Source organism: Bufo gargarizans, chromosome 7 (genome assembly GCF_014858855.1).
Source record: "Bufo gargarizans isolate SCDJY-AF-19 chromosome 7, ASM1485885v1, whole genome shotgun sequence".
Taxonomy (NCBI): domain Eukaryota; kingdom Metazoa; phylum Chordata; class Amphibia; order Anura; family Bufonidae; genus Bufo; species Bufo gargarizans.
In genome coordinates, this window is record NC_058086.1 from 160,697,894 (window position 1) to 160,717,679 (window position 19,786).

At 40.7% G+C, this 19,786-nt stretch overlaps 1 protein-coding gene across 3 annotated transcripts in view; it reads right to left on the minus strand.

The window, feature by feature from the left end:
• Positions 1-2,316: 2,316 nt before the first annotated feature.
• TGFBR3 (transforming growth factor beta receptor 3) overlaps positions 2,317-19,786 on the minus strand; it is a 191,470-nt gene continuing 174,000 nt past the window's right edge. For all 3 annotated transcript variants that reach the window (XM_044300757.1, XM_044300756.1, XM_044300755.1), the window contains one exon: positions 2,317-2,534. In XM_044300757.1, the coding sequence (XP_044156692.1) occupies positions 2,416-2,534 (119 nt within the window). In that variant the 3' untranslated portion in view covers positions 2,317-2,415. The remainder of the gene's footprint in view (positions 2,535-19,786) is intronic.

A 19,786-nucleotide genomic window follows, 5' to 3' on the forward strand; every position in this document is an offset into this window, starting at 1 on the left:
GAGGAAACATTTCAAATGTCACCCTGTCAGCTAGCCAAGTGTAAGACTAAGAAAAAGGCCATCAAATGTATATACTGCACGTGCTAGTGTCCCCAAACTTAAATACCCTTGAAATCCTTCACCATAAACAGGGATGGACTGGCCCACCAGAGTATCCGGTGGGCCCAGGCTCTGATACCATGGTGGGTCCTAAAGTTAAAGGAGGAAAAAAAAATTTGGCTGCCTTTGGAGCCAATGACCTGCCACTAGGATCTAATTCTTTGATTCGAAACCTATTAGAAGTTATTGATTATATAAGGGGTTGGGTCTTGAGAATAATTTCCACTGATGAGCCCAAGTCTGACACTGACCATATGACCATGAAGAAACAATAGCTGAACTGAAGACACAACTGACTGGAGAGACGCAACCAACTGGAAAGAAACTTAAAATGATAGTAGACAGAAATGTATCCTCTCAGAGAACCAGGATCATTCCTTATGGAGAGACATATCACTGCAAGAAATGTACGGAAATGAAGCCTATAGTCTGAGAAATGTATACAGGAGAGCATTACGCCATACAGACCAACTACTACCCGGTCTCCTGTCAGTTCAGGAACTTGCTCCAGGCAAGTAATGGGTGAACCTCTAACCACAAGCAATTGTCAACCTACATCTTGGCACCGACAGAAACTACACATAGTTTATCAACTACAAAACCAAGGAGGATTTCCCACCCATAATCCAGACATTCCATGCGGTCAGTGAGGAAGTAAATACTTATTTCCCTTTTTTACTGCACATGATTACCGTACTTATATTTTTTACTATCTACATGATCCTGGGGACATTATTCACGTTATGCTTATCAAACCCTAACTTTAGATGACCTTTTTATATCCTTAAAGGTGTCCTAAAGACACTGTTTAAAACCTGACGGCACATGTTACTGCTAAGGCAAGTCTACAACAAAAGAATACAAAGAAGTTAATTGGCAGGTATTAAAAAGCACTCCGCCCCGCCCCCCCCCCCCCCCCAAAAAAAAGACAAACATTCAGGACACTTATATACATACATTCAAATGATCCTTCCGACAAGGTTAATACGTTAAATGTATGCCTATTGCATCCGAAGACTGCTGAACATTGCTCTGCAATATATCACAGTCATCCAAAAGCAATATCGAAGAAGAAAACAAAAAGAAATAAACACAATGGGGGACATTTATCATTTGCATTGTTTTTGTGTAATTTTTAAACCTGTTTTTGGTTTGTGTATCTGCGCCAAATGTATGAAATGGCGCAGCTTACTAATATATTTGCTGTGATTGCAATGTAGTGTATGTCTATATGTGTAAAATTACAGCAGGGGGTGCCTGACGTGGAGATGCGACTTTTGCAAAAGATGAACATAGTAAATGAGCTATAATTCGGGTCAGATCTGATATTTTTGTCCCTTAAACATAGACCACTTTGAAAAGCGGCGAGGCTCCCCGAAATTTACAAAATTTGACTAAATGTCGCCAAAAACACTGCAATCAACACGACTTGCAACATTTTTAAGCCAAAAAGCTGATGTATCTGATTTGATAAATGTCCCTCAAAGTGCCCAACATCAACTGAAAGAAAAAGGAAAAGAAAGGGACGGGAAAAGGGGGAAAGGAAAGGAAAGGAAGGGAAAGACACATTGCCGATAGATCACTACAATGAAAGAGAAGAGCGACGTTTCTCCGCCATGGAGAGGGAAGTGTTTTTCCATGTGCAGCAGGCAGACTCATTAAACAAAGATGCATCCATCCACACAAAGGTCTCACCATCGGGGTTAAGACACAATGTATCACTGATGCTGAGAACGGTTGCGAGACGGGCTGACAATTGGTCCACTGCACAGTCCCCTTACTGAGAAAGCCGATCAGATGATATACAAGCCAACATTGCACAATCCACACTCCAATGACAATAGAAAAGTTAACATTCATCGACGTGCTGCTTAATAGTGGCTAAGTACACTGCACTGCAGCGCCCACGGTACTCTAATCCGTATTACTTTATATATACACTGTTCGTATATATAGATTTCTCTTCTGTTATGTACAGATCCATGGCGCTTAAATACAGCTTAAATGGCATGTAAGCAGCATTTATAAGAACTGGCACACATTTCACATTGACAGCCAAGGAAACCCATGTTGCAGCTCTGCGCGCTGCATAATTAGTAGTATTACCACTTTTTTTTTTTGGCTAGATGCTCTTTGGACGGACCCAAAGGCTGCATTCATCCAGAAAAGAAAAAAAACAGGCAGATATTACACCAAGATCCCTTTTCGGAAAGAACCCAAAATGATTTCTTTCAGCCCTGGAGAATTAACGTCAGCAGTGACTTTGAACCTCTGCCCCTGGAGCTGATCTTCAGCCTTCCTGTGCTGCTCCTCGGGTTAGGCGGTGCTGTTGCTAGAACAGGGGGTGCTTTGTGTGCTGCCGATGCTATGAGCTGCGCTGCTGTTCTCCGAGGCTGGTGGGGATGTGGGAACCTGCTGTCTTCCTGCTGTATCACCTGAAATGTCCAAGGAAACAGATTTCTGATTAGTTTTTGCCTGCTGAATTTTGTGGCTGAATAAATCAAACATCAATTGAACAACAGCCCATTTACAAGGAACCCGGGAAGGCAAACCACTGGGCATGTAATATTTCCAATAAATATGCGCAAAGGAAAGCTAACAAGCAGCTACCTTATTCCTAAAGGTGCTCGCAGTTAAATATTTGGCTGGGAAAAGACTTATCAAAGATTTGCTATGTTTTCTCTCCCTACAGCTAAAACTCACACCTGGTCTCCACTGCCTTTCTTCTCAGTGAGAGGAAGCATGAAGGCTCATTAATGAAATGGTTACGGCGCTTTATCCACAGGGACTACCTGCATTTGTCGATGTGTTCCTACAGAAAGGCTCACATCTTCTCCTTAGATTGTAGACTCTCATGTGTTATGGAGGAAATTTACTAATCCTAATATTTACTCCGTGTAAACTGTCTAAATATGTGGCAAATTTACTAAAGTGGCTCACACTGGATGATAAATTTGGTGCATCTTAAGACAATTTTGTCTAACTTTATACTGCCTATTGGTTGGTTTTTGGCTTACCATGTGCCAAAATTTTGGTGCAATTTTGATGCAACTTAAGCAGATCCTGTTTCCTAATAAACCACGTTGCAGGCCAGATTCTTTGTGCATTGTGCTTAATCCTGTATATCCCCCCCCCCCAATCAGTTTTTTAATGTAATTTCCAGTTGCAAAAAATCATTTACAGGAAAGTATATTAGATAATCATTATTGTTTGTATGTTATTGTAAAATATTCCCTTAAAGGCATTCTTCAGTTTCATATTTTTTTATTTACCCAGAGTACCCCAAACACTGCATAGTTTTTCCCCATATACCTGTTTTGCAAGTCGGCACTTTCCCTCCCTTTGCTCAGCATCACTGCATCCTGGCAAGATGTTTACAAGCAGAACTTCCTGTTCTCCTATCAGTTTCCTGCCAGGTTTGCTAATGCAATCCAATATGTTTTACTCAGATTTCTCTGTCTAGCTAACACGGAGAGGGGTAGATATAGAGGTTGTGACTACTACAGAGTGAAACTTGTGGCATGCGGCGCAAGCCCTGTGAAACATTGCAGAGCAAACATGATGGATTTGGGTAGAAAACTAAGCAGAAAACTGATGAAAACAGGAAGCTCAGCACCTAAATATCCTGCCTGGGTGCACTGAGGCTGAGAAAAGGGCAAGGGAAGTGCTGACATGAAAAACATGCATATGGAGCAAAAACGTGCAGTGTTTGTGGTACTGTGGTCAGATACAAAAAATACTAAATGAAACTGGAGAACCCCTTCAGGTACTGAGACAATTTTGGTCTTGGGGGCAAATAACCTTTTTTTTTGCTTTTGCCTCTTCGAAGTTGTACATTGTTTAGGCATTTCATGTATATGCATTTTAATGATGGCAAAAATCAGTAAGAAAGCAATTCAGAAATTGATTTCCCTTCTTTGTTAAATTTTAAGGCATGCACCTTTTATTGTACAGATGGAAATATAGAGGGAAATTTAGAATCGGTTACTGTTTATTCATGTATAAAAAAAACATTCATTTGTTAAAAATTATATTTTGCTACAACAGCAAAATCACATGACTGTAAATAATTTTAAAAAAATTATATATATATATATAAAAAACACCATATGTATAATATATATATCTATATTCATATCTATATATGAACATACGTGGTTCATGCCGCATATGTTTTGACTTATAAAGCAATTTACATGACATCAAGATATCTGTACCAAATTAGAGATCATCTGAAAACCAAATGCTAATCAAAAGCCCCTCTGCCAGTATAATAAACACCAGTATTATAAGTGCCATAGGGCACGATACAAATTTAGCATTTTGTTCCAGGAGCTTCACATTACACATCTGATAATATTGTCTACATTTCCCCCACATTACGAGACAGTAGAGATTATAACATAGTTGTTGGTATTCTGATAACTGGACACTGGCAAAGTGAACGCTAGTAATAGCAAATCCCGAAACCGCACTTTCTAAGGGAGTATACGGTGTCAGAGAGCAACATGTGCTGTGGATTAAGTACTGTATATACTCATTTTACAGTTCCAAGGCGTACATAGTAAATGGCTTACACCCTGTCAGCAGAGAAGTGGAAGGAGCTGTGCACGTTCCCTTTAATTGTCATCAGAAACCCTCTGTTAACCCTGTGACAACAGTTTGGCTTTTAGACCACAGAGTGACAATGCTATGATAGGAGGCCGTATAGAGAGCTCTCTGGATGGCTTAAAACAAAAGAAGTCCTTCTCCGTTAGACTTGGGGAAATGACCGCCAGAGCGCTCCGAAGAAAAAACATACAATTACCAGCTAAATACAGGAACTTGTACGAGTTTCTTTCCCCTATCTGAGGCCCCTGAAACATCTGTGCCAAGAAGACAGCCGAATGTAAAACTAGCTGAGTCTTAGCAGGAAGGTCTGATTACTGGATCGCTGTCACCCATTGTATAAACCAGGCTATGGCTGCAGCAATGCTCTATGCAATGCTGGATTAAACAGCCATAGGATACAGTGTTAGGTTATGCAATGCATGCAGTATAATGACCTGTAACCCAGACCGGCAGATAGGCTTACAATATTTCCTCCAATATCTTTTTTGCTTTGTGGAATAACTTAGAAAACATTGGCACTGCTTACCAGCTCTACTGCAATATTATTAGCAATTGATGGTTTATGACTCATTAAAAGGAACCCCTTAGTGGTATCCTGGTGGTCACTCAGTGGTTAGAATTGTTATGACATGCAAATTGTGAGTTCCTCACATGGATCCAAAGATATCCCCATTCATTGCTCCAATTGCTGTGATGAATTCTCCTCCGGCTGGCAGCTCATGGGGCGCGTCCTTACTGCTGCAGCTCTCTTTATCAAAGCTCGGGGGAGGGGGGGGGGGCCTTTCTGTGACAGCTCTCTCGCTATCATAGCTGATGGGACAAGTCCTTTGTGTGGCAGCTCTCTCCCTATCACAGAGATGCAGGTGTGTTCTTTCTGTGGCAGCACTCCCCATATCATAGCTCAACTTGTGTGCTACAGCTCTCTCCCTATCACAGCTCAGAGGGCATGTCCTTTCTAAGGCAGCTCTCTCGCTATCATAGCTGATGGGACATGTCCTTTGTGAGGCAGCTCTCTCCCTATCACAGCTCAGTGGGTATGTACTTTCTTTGGCAGCTCTCTCCCTATCACAGCTCAGTGGTCATGTCCTTTTGAAGGCAGCCCTCTCCCTATCATAACTCAGGGGACATGTCCTTTCTGCGGCAGTTCTCCCCCTATCACAGCTCAGTGGGTATGTACTTTCTTTGGCAGCTCTCTCCCTATCACAGCTCAGAGGTCATGTCCTTTTGAAGGCAGCCCTCTCCCTATCATAGCTCAGGGGACATGTCCTTTATGCGGCAGTTCTCCCCCTATCACAGCTCAGGTGGAGTGTCCTATTTTCTGTATCTTTCTCCCTCTCACAGCTCAGGGCATGTCCTTTCTGCTACAGTTCTCTCCCAAATTTAACAGCTTCTAACAGTAGATATAGCTGGAGGCAGTTTGCAACCACTTCAGTAGGTGGACGTGCAGATTACTAGGCAGAATAAACACCAGGGGGCGCCATTATAATGAAGTACAGAGAATCTCTCACAAATGGAGCATTTTTGTAACAGAAAGTAAATTACAAAAGTAACTAATTTTTCATGCTGATTTATATTAAAATAACATTTCATGGTGGCACCACCTCTTTAAGGTCCTAGTACCTCTTGTAGTGAAGCAGTCTCTTATACATGACACAAATGTCTCTAAAATCCCCCTCAGCCATTTGAGAAATGCAAGACCCGATTTAAGTCATATTTGCAAATGTAGTTAAAAAACATATTTGAGATCAATCCCAGTACAGTAATAAAACAACACTTTGATAAGTTTATAGTGGTCATACAGTACATAGCTGCCTCAATAACAAGGCAGGACTGTTTAACAGGCCGTTACTATCCTCCCCCTGTCTCTTATAGAGCCGTAAACAGGCTGGATGCAACACCACGTCCTTTATTAATCACACTTTGGCACATTCTGGATGTTCCTCCCAGTACAGGAAATCTCCAAAGTTTACTTTTCTACCCTTTTGCCAAATTGAGTTTGTTGCCATGCCTCTTTATTTTAATTGAGTCTAATAAAAGTTTCTGGGTAATGTCAGACCTCTGGAAATGTCAGTGAAGTATCAAGTACTGCACTGTTACAAGATAACACCAAAAAGATAATATTTCCTTCAAGGGGTCCTCTCCGCACAGAAACAAAAAATAAGGCTCCACTACAAGAAATACTCTACAGGAAACCGGATGATTATACATAGTAAAGAATGGCGGATGGGTTGTCTGACATTAGAAAATGGGGGCTTTTTTTTTTTTTATCCCAGAAACACAGTTTTAATATTTTATTATAGTTTTAAACATCATCTTATATACTGCACATCTAAATCCCTGCCAGTATGCGCTCTGTAAAATGAGACACTTTCTATGATTTAAGTTACCATTGCTGAGTATAGAAAATGGGGTTCAATATGTAGTCATGCCATTTTTTCAAAAAGTGGTGTAATAAGTTTTGTCTTGCCCTGGAACCAACAGTACCTTTATATATATGGTATAAGTACCCCCTCCCCAGATTTTATTATTAGTCTCTTATTTAGTCTAAAGTCTTACTGCTATCCAGCCATGGTCTTCATTGTGCAGACCATGTTCAACCACCACATGGCCAAATCATGACTAAGGCCTTAGTCACATGTCCATGATGACATCCATGGGAAGATTCTCAGTGGTTCATCCGTGAAGATGTCCATGAAGAATCCATGTGTCGGTTTTTTACCATGTGTCATCTTTATTCCCCAGACACTGCTCAGCTTGAAAGTAATTTCCCAAACAATGGTCCGTGAAAACCACTGACAGAACACGGATGTCATCCATGAGGTCTCATATATACTGCTTTCTGAACAGATCTTCAAAGGAGTAGTTAAAACATCAATCCGTTTACTGGTAGTGTAAAAGTCAGCAATGCATTTCAGGACTAGACCGGTCCCTTCCACTGTGAAACCAATGAATCCATGTTGTGTCAGTGGTTTTCACAGACCCATATACTTCACTGGGCGTGTTTGGTCAGCATGCCTCCATGGATTCAAAGTTAATGAAATAAATTATATACAATAAATTAAATAAAAAGTAAATGGGTCTGTATTCTCCATGATTCACTGATGTGTGAATAAGGCCTAACAACTAATAGATAACCCGGATACACAATGACTTATACATAGGCTTGTAGCTTTTCTTTCTACCTCTGTATCTTGCAAAAAATGTCTCCTGATATTATAATAGTCGGTGAAAAAAAAATCTGTAACTTCAGAGGCTTATCTCCAAGGGGAATAAAGGGTCAGGTATGTTGAAATCCAATATGCCCTTTCCTTCTTTACCCTGACATCTGCCTCTTAAGAATGATCGGAACACCCAAATAAACATTAGATTGCCGGCCAGCTTTAAATTCAAAGTGTATGCCAATTAAAATTAATTCATTGACCATGTTAGGTAAATAACTGCCTTTGTGTCACTATACTACTCTGACTATACATTTTAGCAACTGGGATTTATGACGTGAAATACTGAAACATCTACCGTAGTTGTGGAAACAAGGTTGCATCTCAAGTGCTATTTTATCATATTTCTTATAAATGCATATGTATATAATAAAGGTTGCAGAACTACGTCTATTATGATCATGTCATGATTATACCAGTCCATAGATGGGAACTGTATATTGGGAAAATCATAATCTGCACAGGGAATGCATCTTCATTGAGTTGTAACGAGTTCCTTCTTCCTCAAGAAGCTCCATAAAAATGGTCAATGACCTAGTGGCTGTACACGGTATGGGTCAGTGCCTAGACCCTTCAACTATTAATCATAATGTAGAAAAGTCTCAATTTCACAACATATTTTCGCTTAGCCAGCCACATTTCTTCTGACATTTTACCAGAAATAATCTATTTACTCCTTTCCTTTGATAAATGTTCTGAACAGACTTTATTCAGCTATTTTCACACGTGACTCGTCATAGAGTAAAGCTGGCCATGCATTACAGATTTTAGATGGTCGAAAAGACCAATTTAGACAATTTTTTGGTTAACTGCTGTGAATTTTTGTAACTGTATAAGCAAAGACAGATACATAAAAAAAACAGAACTCTCATGTAACCCATCAAAAGAAACCAAGACCAGGCCACAGGTCAAGGCAGAGGTGGATCAGCAGTTTCTTAACTTATGTATTTCAGCATGACAACCTTAAAGACCTGACCATGGAAGTCAAGTTGTACAGGAAATGGTCATTAGCTATCGATTACAAAACGGAAAGACTATATCATTTTAAACACATTAAACTGCACGCATCTGATACAATGTTGCAATTTCGCAACCCTTTTTCTTGTTAGAAGGGCCCTCTATAAAGTAGGCTGTTCACCTGTTAAGAAATGTTCAATTTCCCTGCAACACCACCACATGTGAAATAAAGCATTACATGCAACTTCCTCAGACGAATGGACCATCTGTATAATGCATGGACATGCTAGATTCTTTTGAAAGACAGATGGTCTTTGAAATTTTCAAAGGGGATCCAAACTGTAATGGGCAATAGAAATGGGACTGACACTGGCTCTGTAAATCTGGACAATGTAGCAAATATGAAAATAAGATTTTTTTTTCCTTGTATGCTTTCACTATGGTCTTTTCTCTGAGTAAATATTGTACTGCTTGCTGATTGTATCCATTGGCAATGCAAACCAAAGCATATTAGGTAATTTGTTTTGTTATCTTCCAAACCTTCAGCCTCTTGGATGTAATTCATCTGTTGATGTTTCTTTTCGGGTAGAACATCCAATTCATTTGCACTTCAGACATAGTGAAATACTTCACATTCACACTGCGGGTCATGCCGAGTGTCTGGATAACAAAGATGAAATAAAAGTATGGAAATGGGCTATGTTCCTTTTGGAAGTCTAGCTGACATTATCTCTTTTAACATTCGTAGGGAGTCCATCAACAGCAGGACTCATTGAGCTGGCTGGAAGTCTAGTCTCTTGGCTAAGCTTTGAAGATTCAAAGGTACAGATGTAGTCTATATCACTGCAATGTTCCTCCACTGGAAATTATGTTGAAACATCTGTATACAGGATGATCCTAACTGATCCTAATTACAGTCCTTCTTTACCAAAAAAATCTAATACTATAAAACAAATTATCTTCATTCTAAAATTCAACTCCAGCCTGAAAATTCTAGAGTGATGGTGATCAAAGGAGTATAGACATCTCATTACATTATAATATATCTACAGGGTAGGCCATAAATGTCCGACTTGTACAGGTCCTACCACTGGGTGGAGCGACATTATTAATATAAGTGGTAGGACTTGCACCAATTAAAAATGTATAGAATAATCGTCTGGATATTTCATGAATGCCTAAAACATGTATGCCCACTTATAAGAGCATTCCCATTTCAAGCAGTGACGGCATATTGTTACAGTATGCCATCACTTTAAACATGGAAGAGGTCCAACCTCTGGGTCCCCCCGCCATCTGCAGCCATCTACAGTTGTGTTCAAAATTATTCAACCCCCACTGAAATTGAGTGTTTTGGCCAGTTTGACATTGATTTTGATCATTTCAGTCATCTTGTTTACAATTAAATCAAAGAGGCACTTGTAAGTCAGACAAATATAACATAACATTTATAATGAAATAACCACAAATGTATTTTCTGTGCTCACATCATTATCAGTTTTTTTCAAACCCCAAGTGACATTCAATCTTAGTACTTAGTACAACATTCTTTTCCAGTTATAACAGCTTTTAAACGTGAAGCATAGCTTGACAAAAGTGTCTTGCAGCGATCTACGGGTATCTTCGCCCATTCTTCATGGGCAAAAGCCTCCAGTTCAGTCACATTCTTAGGCTTGCGCGCTGCAACTGCTTTCTCTAAGTCCCACCAGAGGTTCTCAATCGGATTTAAGTCTGGTGACTGCGATGGCCACTTCAAAATGTTCCAGCCTTTAATCTGCAACCATGCTCTAGTGGACTTGGAGGTATGCTTGGGATCATTGTCCTGTTGAAAGGTCCAACGTCTCCCAAGCCTCAGGTTTGTGACGGACTGCATCACATTTTCATCCAATATCTCCTGGTACTGAAGAGAATTAATGGTACCTTGCACACGCTGAAGCTTCCCTGTACCTGTAGAAGCAAAACAGCCCCAAAGCATGATTGACCCCCCGCCATGCTTCACAGTAGGCAAGGTGTTCTTTTCTTCATAGGCCTTGTTCTTCCTCCTCCAAACATAGCGTTGATCTATGGGCCCAAACAGTTCTAATTTTGTTTCATCAGTCCACAGAACACTATCCCAAAACTTTTGTGGTTTGTCCACATGACTTTTGGCATACTGCAGTCGACTCTTCATATTCTTTGGAGACAGCAAGGGGGTGCGCCTAGGCAAGGTGTTCTTTTCTTCATAGGCCTTGTTCTTCCTCCTCCAAACATAGCGTTGATCTATGGGCCCAAACAGTTCTAATTTTGTTTCATCAGTCCACAGAACACTATCCCAAAACTTTTGTGGTTTGTCCACATGACTTTTGGCATACTGCAGTCGACTCTTCTTATTCTTTGGAGACAGCAAGGGGGTGCGCCTGGGTTTTCTAGCATGGAGGCCTTCATTGCGCAGTGTGCGCCTTATTGTCTGAGCTGAAACTTCAGTACCCACATCTGACAAATCTTTTTTCAGTTCCTCAGCAGTCACACGGGGACTTTTCTCCACTTTGCGCTTCAGGTAGCGCACAGCAGTCGAAGTCAGCATCTTCTTTCTGCATCGACCAGGTAGCGTTTCAACAGTGCCCTTTGCCTTGAATTTGCGAATGATGCTTCCTATGGTGTCTCTTGGTATGTTTAACATCTTTGCAATCTTCTTATAGCCATTGCCCTTCCTGTGAAGAGAAATCACCTCTTCTCTTGTCTTCCTGGACCATTCTCTTGACTTCACCATGTTTGTAAACACACCAGTAAATGTCTAGAAGGAGCTGAGTATCACAGTCCTTTTAAATCTGCCTAATTAGTGCTTATTATGCTTGATTGCTGCTCCTTGACATCCACAGGTGTTTCCAATACCTGATCGAAAACACTTGAATGAACCTCTGTTCTTAAGAGTGGTAGTCTTTAAGGGGTTGAATAATTGTGTCAATGAAGAAATCACCAAAAAAACATTTAATACTGTATTACAAAAACAATTGATGTCATTTTAGTTGCATTTGGTTCTTTAAAAAGTCCTTGTAAGATTTCATTCTGAACACAATTACAAATGTACACTAAATTCCCTAAAACCCTTTACAGCATTGGGGGTTGAATAATTTTGAACACAACTGTATGCAGAGATCTTTTGCTGACCCAATTGATTTGAATGGAGCAGGGCTGAAGTTTCGCCACAGAGCTTTTGGATACGGTGCCCCTGTGCTGGGAAACACTGTGAATGGGCAGTAGCGCTGATTCAGTTGCACTCCATCAATTTATGGGATGGAAATAACCCTTGACTGAAACATGCTACTCCTGACCACCCATGTCAAAATACCAGGGATCTATTAGGCTACATGCACACGACAGTTGTTTTTCTCTGCGTCCGTTCAGTTTTCTTTGGCTGATCGGATGGTTACCCATGTATTTCTATGGAGCCGTTAAAATTGCGGTGTAGTCAACCATTTCTTTTCCGCATCCGCTGTCCGTGTTTCCCATCCGCAAAAAAAAGTATTGCATGTCCTATTCTTGTCCGCAATAAACGTGGATGACCAACGGAAGCCATCCGTATGTCATCCGCATCCAGGTTTTTTTGCGGATGGTTGCTGGGAAACCTGTATATATAAAATTTCAAGAATTATAGCCTTCAGGGTTTTTTTACAGACCGCAAAAAAAAAATGAAGACACACGAAACACAACCAACAAAATTAGCGGACAAACGGAACGGATGTGGATGTAAAGGATGTAAAAAAAAACAAGAACACGGATCCGCTGCATTGTGTGCATGTAGCCTTAGGCCTCATGCACACGACCGTTCCTTTTTTTGCGGTCCGCAAACGACGGATCTGCAAAAAACGGAAGCCGCCTGTGTGCCTTCCGCAATTTGCGGAACGGGCGGCCCATTGTAGAAATGCCTATTGTTGTCCGCAAAACGGACAAGAATAGGACATGCTATATATTTTTTTGCGGGGCCACGGAATGGAGCAACGGATGCAGACAGCATACGGAGTGCTGTCCGCATCTTTTGAGGCCCCATTGAAGTGAATGGGTCCGCACCCGAGCCACAAAAAATGCAGCTTGGATGCAGACCACAACAAAGGTCGGGTGCATGAGGCCTTAAGCTGTGATATGGGGATTTGTTTAGAAGGGTCCTAACACTGTGCTTGTGGTCATTTGTGGTCACTTTTTTGTCAGTCAATAAAAATGGTCTGTGCAGCTTGTGAGGACTCTGACACTTTGACAAACAGATCTCCATGTCTTAGCTTCCTTATTGTCAATTTGACCTGGAGATTATTTGGATATTTCGTGTGTTAAAGCTTGATTTGTCATGTCTCGCAATATATTTAAAATAAAAAATGTTCCTAACATGATTGCTTTACCTGCAAAGGGATACCCATTAGTTTTTTCATCACATTATCAACCAATATGTGAACTTGCTACGCAGTTATTTTTTATTAAAAAAAAACTAAAAAAACATGGGTAATTGGTTTTCTGGATATAGTTTTTTCCCCTCACGTACACTATTTTTTGTCCAGAGTTGTTCTCTGTCTGGAAATTCAGCACAGCAGAGAGTCTCATTTAATACCCTTGGTCAGACCATCAGTCAGACCAGGGAGGAGTCGGGGTGGTGACTGAAGTAGAGCTCACACTAGGGCTTACAACATTATACTTTTCAATGCACTGCTCCTCTGTATGCATGTTTATCTAGGTGTATCAAGAACTGTCATACTATCAGTCATTACAGTCATCCCCCTACAAGTCTAATGATGATTACCTTGCAGATAAACCCTTTCTTGTAGCAGTCATAACCATATTACTTTGCTCTCCCAGAAGCAACAGCAGATAGACCACAGACTAACATTGTATATATGCTGTTCATATACCATACTTGAAGACAGCCCCACATAAGACACCTCTAGGTGGCGTGTTTTTCAAATTAATATCAGTTAAGAGTCAGATGGGCAGAAAAGGTGAAGGAGGAAATGTAGGCTATTTCATAACTTATAATGTATAAAAAACAGATAAATGAAAATAGAAGTGATATCTACACTGTCCAAATATTTCATAATTTACCGTAACAGGCAAAGTCTGCCAACATTATGAGCTGCATTCTGGCTATAATTGAATGGCATGTAGCATGCCCACCCCAAAGCCTAATCAGCTAAAATAGGAAGTATCCACTGCCAAGGACCTATGCAGACAGAAATATCCAGATGTCCACATAAACACATTAGTCTAGCAATGTGCTGGCTCAGATTCTCAGAATTACAACAGGCAATTATAAAACCCATAATGTGGACTTTTTCAGAATTAATAAGTAATTCTACACGAAGTAATAAATCGTGCGAATTGCATCATTAAAGGGTAGCGATGGAGTTGTTACAACAGTCTCAAAAAACACCAAAAGTTGTGACATCACATGGAAGGAAGGGAACAAATGTACAGGTCCTCCATGTTCCAGTTTTTCAAGTCATCATCTCACCCATCGCTGTAAACATGTATGATGACATCATTGTTTTCCAATGGTTCTGCTCTTGTCAATAAACTAAGGCTATTATTTCATTCTGGAAAACATTAGCTACAGGTCTGGTACAGAAAGATATCCCATCTTGTTTACTTCTATTATTTGATGATCACACATGTATTATTACTTAGAGACAGAGGAAGCAAGCTGAGGCCCTCTGAGAAAGCTCTGATTTCTCATCCCTCTAAATGGAAAAGTACTGTAAAAGTAAGCAACATATGGAGTCTTTTCTGATTCTGCCCAATGCATGAAACTCCACTTTAACTCTATTGAAGGCATCTCTGTAAGTTTATTTAGATGTTTGGATACTGTATATTAGATTTTTAAGTGAGATTTCACTTTTTGATCCCATAAAAATACTATGTAAGGTTCCTTATGCACATGATTTTTCATGCTCATTTTCTTCTAAATGACTGTGTGAACAACTTTGTTGTGAAAACGGCAGAAAAAAATGGCAAAACCTTCTACACACTGTTTTTCAAAAAAGGTACAGCCACAATAAGCCAACTGATTAACCAGAATGCCAGTAGATAAAATTTGCTTCTCTGCCCTCTATTTATCCCATAAAACTTTAGCAAACATCTGGGAGTTGAAGTTTTTACAGCAAGAAATGCTGCAAAAAACACTAAAGTGCATAAAAGCACCACTGAAATCCTGAATACAAGTCCATATGAGTTGCCAATAGAGAAGAGGGAATTGATTCTAAACTGGATTTGACCCCAATTTTGTAAAAATTCAAGTTGGATCCAAATCCAAATTTTTGGTGATTCAAATAGGGCAAATATATTTTAAAAAATTGATAAATGAGAGAAAACATATTGTCATAGTATGAAATAGAGTGTCATACACATTAGGCCAATTGGAGCACTTTAAATTCAGGTAGAATACATTTTGACCAGAATCTAATAGGTGAAGCAATTAGACTGGATCAAACCCAGATTGAATTTTGAGTGGTTTGCTAATTTCTAGTTGCCGAATAGTAATTCCACCAGGAGCTTCCTTGCTATGTCAAACACCTACGGACGCTATTGACTGTTAACTTTCCAGGATTAGAGTTAGTTCTGATCACAGCTGTTGAGGCTGGACAGTTATGTGTTACTTTTCAAATTTTCATTATGGTAAGGTTTCCAAGAGATGTATCCCAAAACCTTTGTGAGATAATTAAAATGGCCATACAAGAATATACAGTTTTTTTTCTATAGGATGTGACACCTATAGCCAAAAGGACTAGAGATAGAGTAGATCAATAGTCAAATCCATTCTGAAAAGTGTAAAGAGTTAACAAATCGTTGAGGGGAAATATCCTCTTAGAAACAGATGGCTACACATTATCAAATACATACGCTATGAACATCTGGATAATACAATTAATCCACATGGATTAGCCCTTATTGGTTGGTATAGCAACCTTCGGTAATGTATATATTGTTTTTACTTTGCCCTCTAGTCCCCCTATTCTCAGCTCATGATTAGGCACCAGAATTCACTTCTGCAGTCATTACCCTCTTTACTTATCTAAATCCCAATGTTTTCATATGAAGGGTGGAAATTTGAGACAAGAGTGCATTGCCCAGGTTGACTCAAATCCTATTACCCAAGTTTTTGCAGCGGTTTCAAGTATGTCCCTCAGCACAGATGGAAATACGTTTTAGATCATGGCCAAGGTGATGCGAAGGTTTATTTAAGTTAAGAGGATTTCCAGATCTTGTTTTGATTTATTTTGTATTCCTCACTTCTTAGAAATCCTATTATGGCACTAAAATGTCCTAAAGAGCAGTGTATGAAAAAAAACTATTGTATCTTCATGAGCTCAGGAATAACCTGCTAAGTTCATAATTTTATTACATACTTCAATGAATGTAAAACTGATCAACCTCTAAGGTGGCAAAGGAACTTAATGTAAAGCAGAAGCACCAGCTGTTTCATATTAACAACTTTTTAGTAGAAAGGTAACATTTTGCCTGGTTATGTGGTTGGCATTGAAGGCCACAAGCCTGAAGCTCCTCTACTCCTAGGTCTCCATGGCACCATTTCCTTTCTGCATTTTGTGCTGTCTATCCGCCACATGCCAGCTATTTTCTGGTGAAAACTATTGTAAATGTGTTGAACCAAGGGCCACATCCTTTTTTGGATGGACGGTTCTGCCCATCCTTTCAAAAGAAGTCCCTAATTTTTGTACAAAATTTCCATTGCCCTACATCAAAAAACATTTGTCCTTCCTTCAGGGGCGTAGCTAGAAATGACTAGGCCCCATAGCAAAAAATTTGTATGGCCCCCCCTTTAAATAATGCAGCTGTGCCTGCCAGGCTTGAGCAGGTATATGTGTGAATATGGATTAGGGAAGATACTGAGATCCGGCTGTACCTCACTGTGAGGTACAGCCAGATCTCAGCATCTTCCCTATTCACACATATACCTGCTCAAGCCTGGCAGGCACAGCTGCATTATTTAATAGTGTGGTGTGGTAATGGTTAATGGCATTTTGGCGAAGAAACAGCCACCTATGCATTGCAAGATCGGATCCGTCTCTCCGCTTGTCATGCGGACCCGTCTTGTATTTATTTTCACATTTTTACCGTTATGTTCCGAATCTGTCCTTTCCATTCTCCTGCTCCTAAACTGAGCTGGAGAACGGAATGGCTGAACGGTGATGTGAACGAAGGATCATATTGATCCTTTCTATACGGGCCCCCTTCTTCTCTCTGTAAAGGGGAACACTGACAACTGTTGAGGTCCGCATCTTTTGCAGCCCGATTGAAATGAATGGGTCCGCACACATTACGCAAAATTGTGGCACGTAGGCGGACCCAGAATTACGGTCGTGTGACTGGACCCTAAAGGTGGGTCATCAGCGATACTTGGTGGTGACAGCAGCGCTGAGTGACAGTAACTACTGACAACACCTACTAAGGACACACTCTAAAGATTTAGCATGACAAGTACTACTTCTCCATGCTAAATCTTACAGCGTGTCCTAATTATAAGTAAATAGGACATCATGGGAGGGGAGTGGTGCTGGCTGAGACTCACTATTTGGCTAATGGAAAAAGCTTTGTCCCTGTGACATGGCTGAGCCTCAAGGGGTTAAAATTAAACAACTGGACAAAAGAAGGAAAAAAAAAAAGAAGGACCTTACTAGCTTTAGTTTGAAGACAGGCCAGCAGCAAGCAGGACAGGAAGGAACTCTGCAGTGATGGTAGCCACACTGAGTGGTCACCCTCTGGTGATCACAGAAGAACGTGGGGCATGTCAGGAGCACGGAGGACTGCAGAAGGTGGAGGCAATGATCGGGCTATTTTCCTGGGACCCGGCCGCTCCTTCTGCAAGTCTCTCTCTCTCAAGGCCCGAGATCCTTTCCCTGGCTGTGTGAGGAGGCGGAGCCAAGGGTCGCAGACTGGCACAGTGAGAGGCAGGCAGCACACTGCCTGCATGGCTGGGCTTATCATAAGCCGGGACATGCAGGCAGCCGCCGGCAACATTTGGGACCTATGCAGCTGCAGGAGTGAGCTGGCTCAGTGGGCCCCCCCCAGGAGCAGTGGGCCCCGGACCCACCCACACTCCAGCAGCTCACCTCGCAGCTTCCTATCTTTGTACGTGCCGCTCCAAGTCTGCGACTCCGCCTCCTCCACTTCCGGCGAACCACCTCCCAGACTGCCTCTCTACCTCCGCCCTCCGGCTCCGAGTCCGACCGTCCCTTATCACAGCACCACGCCTGGCCCACTCGCCACATGAATTTTATTTTTATTTTTTGAATCCTCAGTCGGCGGCGGGCCCCCAGTGGCGTAGGGCCCCATAGCTATTGCTATGGCGATCCCTACACCACTGCCTTCCTTGTAAAAGTAATATTAACTTACTTTCAATATAACAGGGTACAAAAGTTTTCCAATGTTCCTTCTTATTTATCTGCTACCCCACAAAAGACTACTACACTCCCCTCCTTTTTTCTGTCTTTTTTCCCCTTTCCTCTATTTTATGATAGTTTGAAGAGGCTTCTCCTATCCTACTTCATCCGTTCATGCTTGAACAACTTTGTAGTTGGTAGATCAGAAACAAACAGGCCCCACCCTGGCAATGCCCCCAAGCAGTGCAGGGCCACCCATTTATGGTGTTAACTTAGACCCCATTGGTTTCATGACTTAACAGCTCAAATTTGTAGGGTCTATCTCTAAAAATTAGGGCCATTCCCTGCAAATTTCCCGCTTTCCTTGAAAGTAGGTGCTCATGAACGGCATAGAAATAGGTTTAGAGCTAGCTACCCATCAGTATCAAGGTCACCTTGCTGCTGGTGGATGGGCCCAGATACTTTTTGATAAAAAAATATAACTGTTAAGAACCTCTTACTGCATATTAGATGAGGTATTAGTGTGTATATAGATCTCACACAGTAACATTGAAGAATGCTATGCCTGACTATCCCTTTAATTGTGACTGTGCACCTACATTATGTTTGTTCTACCATGCACGATGCACTGATTTATTCTGTTTCTGCTTTATGACCGTTGGCAACTGTCCCTAAGGACCCTTCAAGCTTTAGTTTGACAAATCAACTTTTTCTTTTTTGTAAGCCATCCAGAGGTCCCCGCTTCTGTGTATTGACCCATAACTCTAACTGACGGTTACTTGTTGGCTTTGTGTCATTCTCTTGCATTGTTACCATGAAAATGTTAAATTAGAATAAAAAAATTTGCAAAGAAAAAAATTGTAAAGAAAAAAATTGTAAAGAAAAAATATTTGTAAAGAAAAATAGATATATAATTATATATATATATATATATATATATATATATGATCATCATAACTAAATATTATAATGGGTTGAGCATGATTAAATACTGCTGACTGCAGTATTTTTCTCTCTTAGCAAGACATCTATACATACACTAAAGTTCTCTTAATCTGGCATCCTGTAATAGAAAACCCAATAATCTGGGGCCTAAAGTAATAAAAACAATGATGTAAAGGAATTTACCACTTCTTGTTAGTATAGTCACTGAGTTGTCTGTATATAGCATCACCTGCTGTCAGTTTTTTTCCTTATTTCTCTGTCCACCTCAGTAATATTGCTGAGGTGGACGCACATGCTCAGTTCCAGTCTTTACCTGCCACCAGCAATATCTTCTGTTAAAAGCTGTGACAGTTACAGGGAGAGAGCTGCAGCTGAAAAGGCATGCCCCCTGAGTTGTGATAGGGGAGATATGCAGCAGAAAGGACACACCACCTGAGTTGCATTGAATGAGGAGATCTCTGGATCCATGTGAGGTACCAGACTGGTTCTACCTTTGTTAGAAAGAGACTGTCATGTACTATATAATGTCTGGTTTTTATTTTTTTAACAATAATTAAAGCATAATCCCTTTAAGAAGTTTTGAAGTGGGCAAGTTGGTTC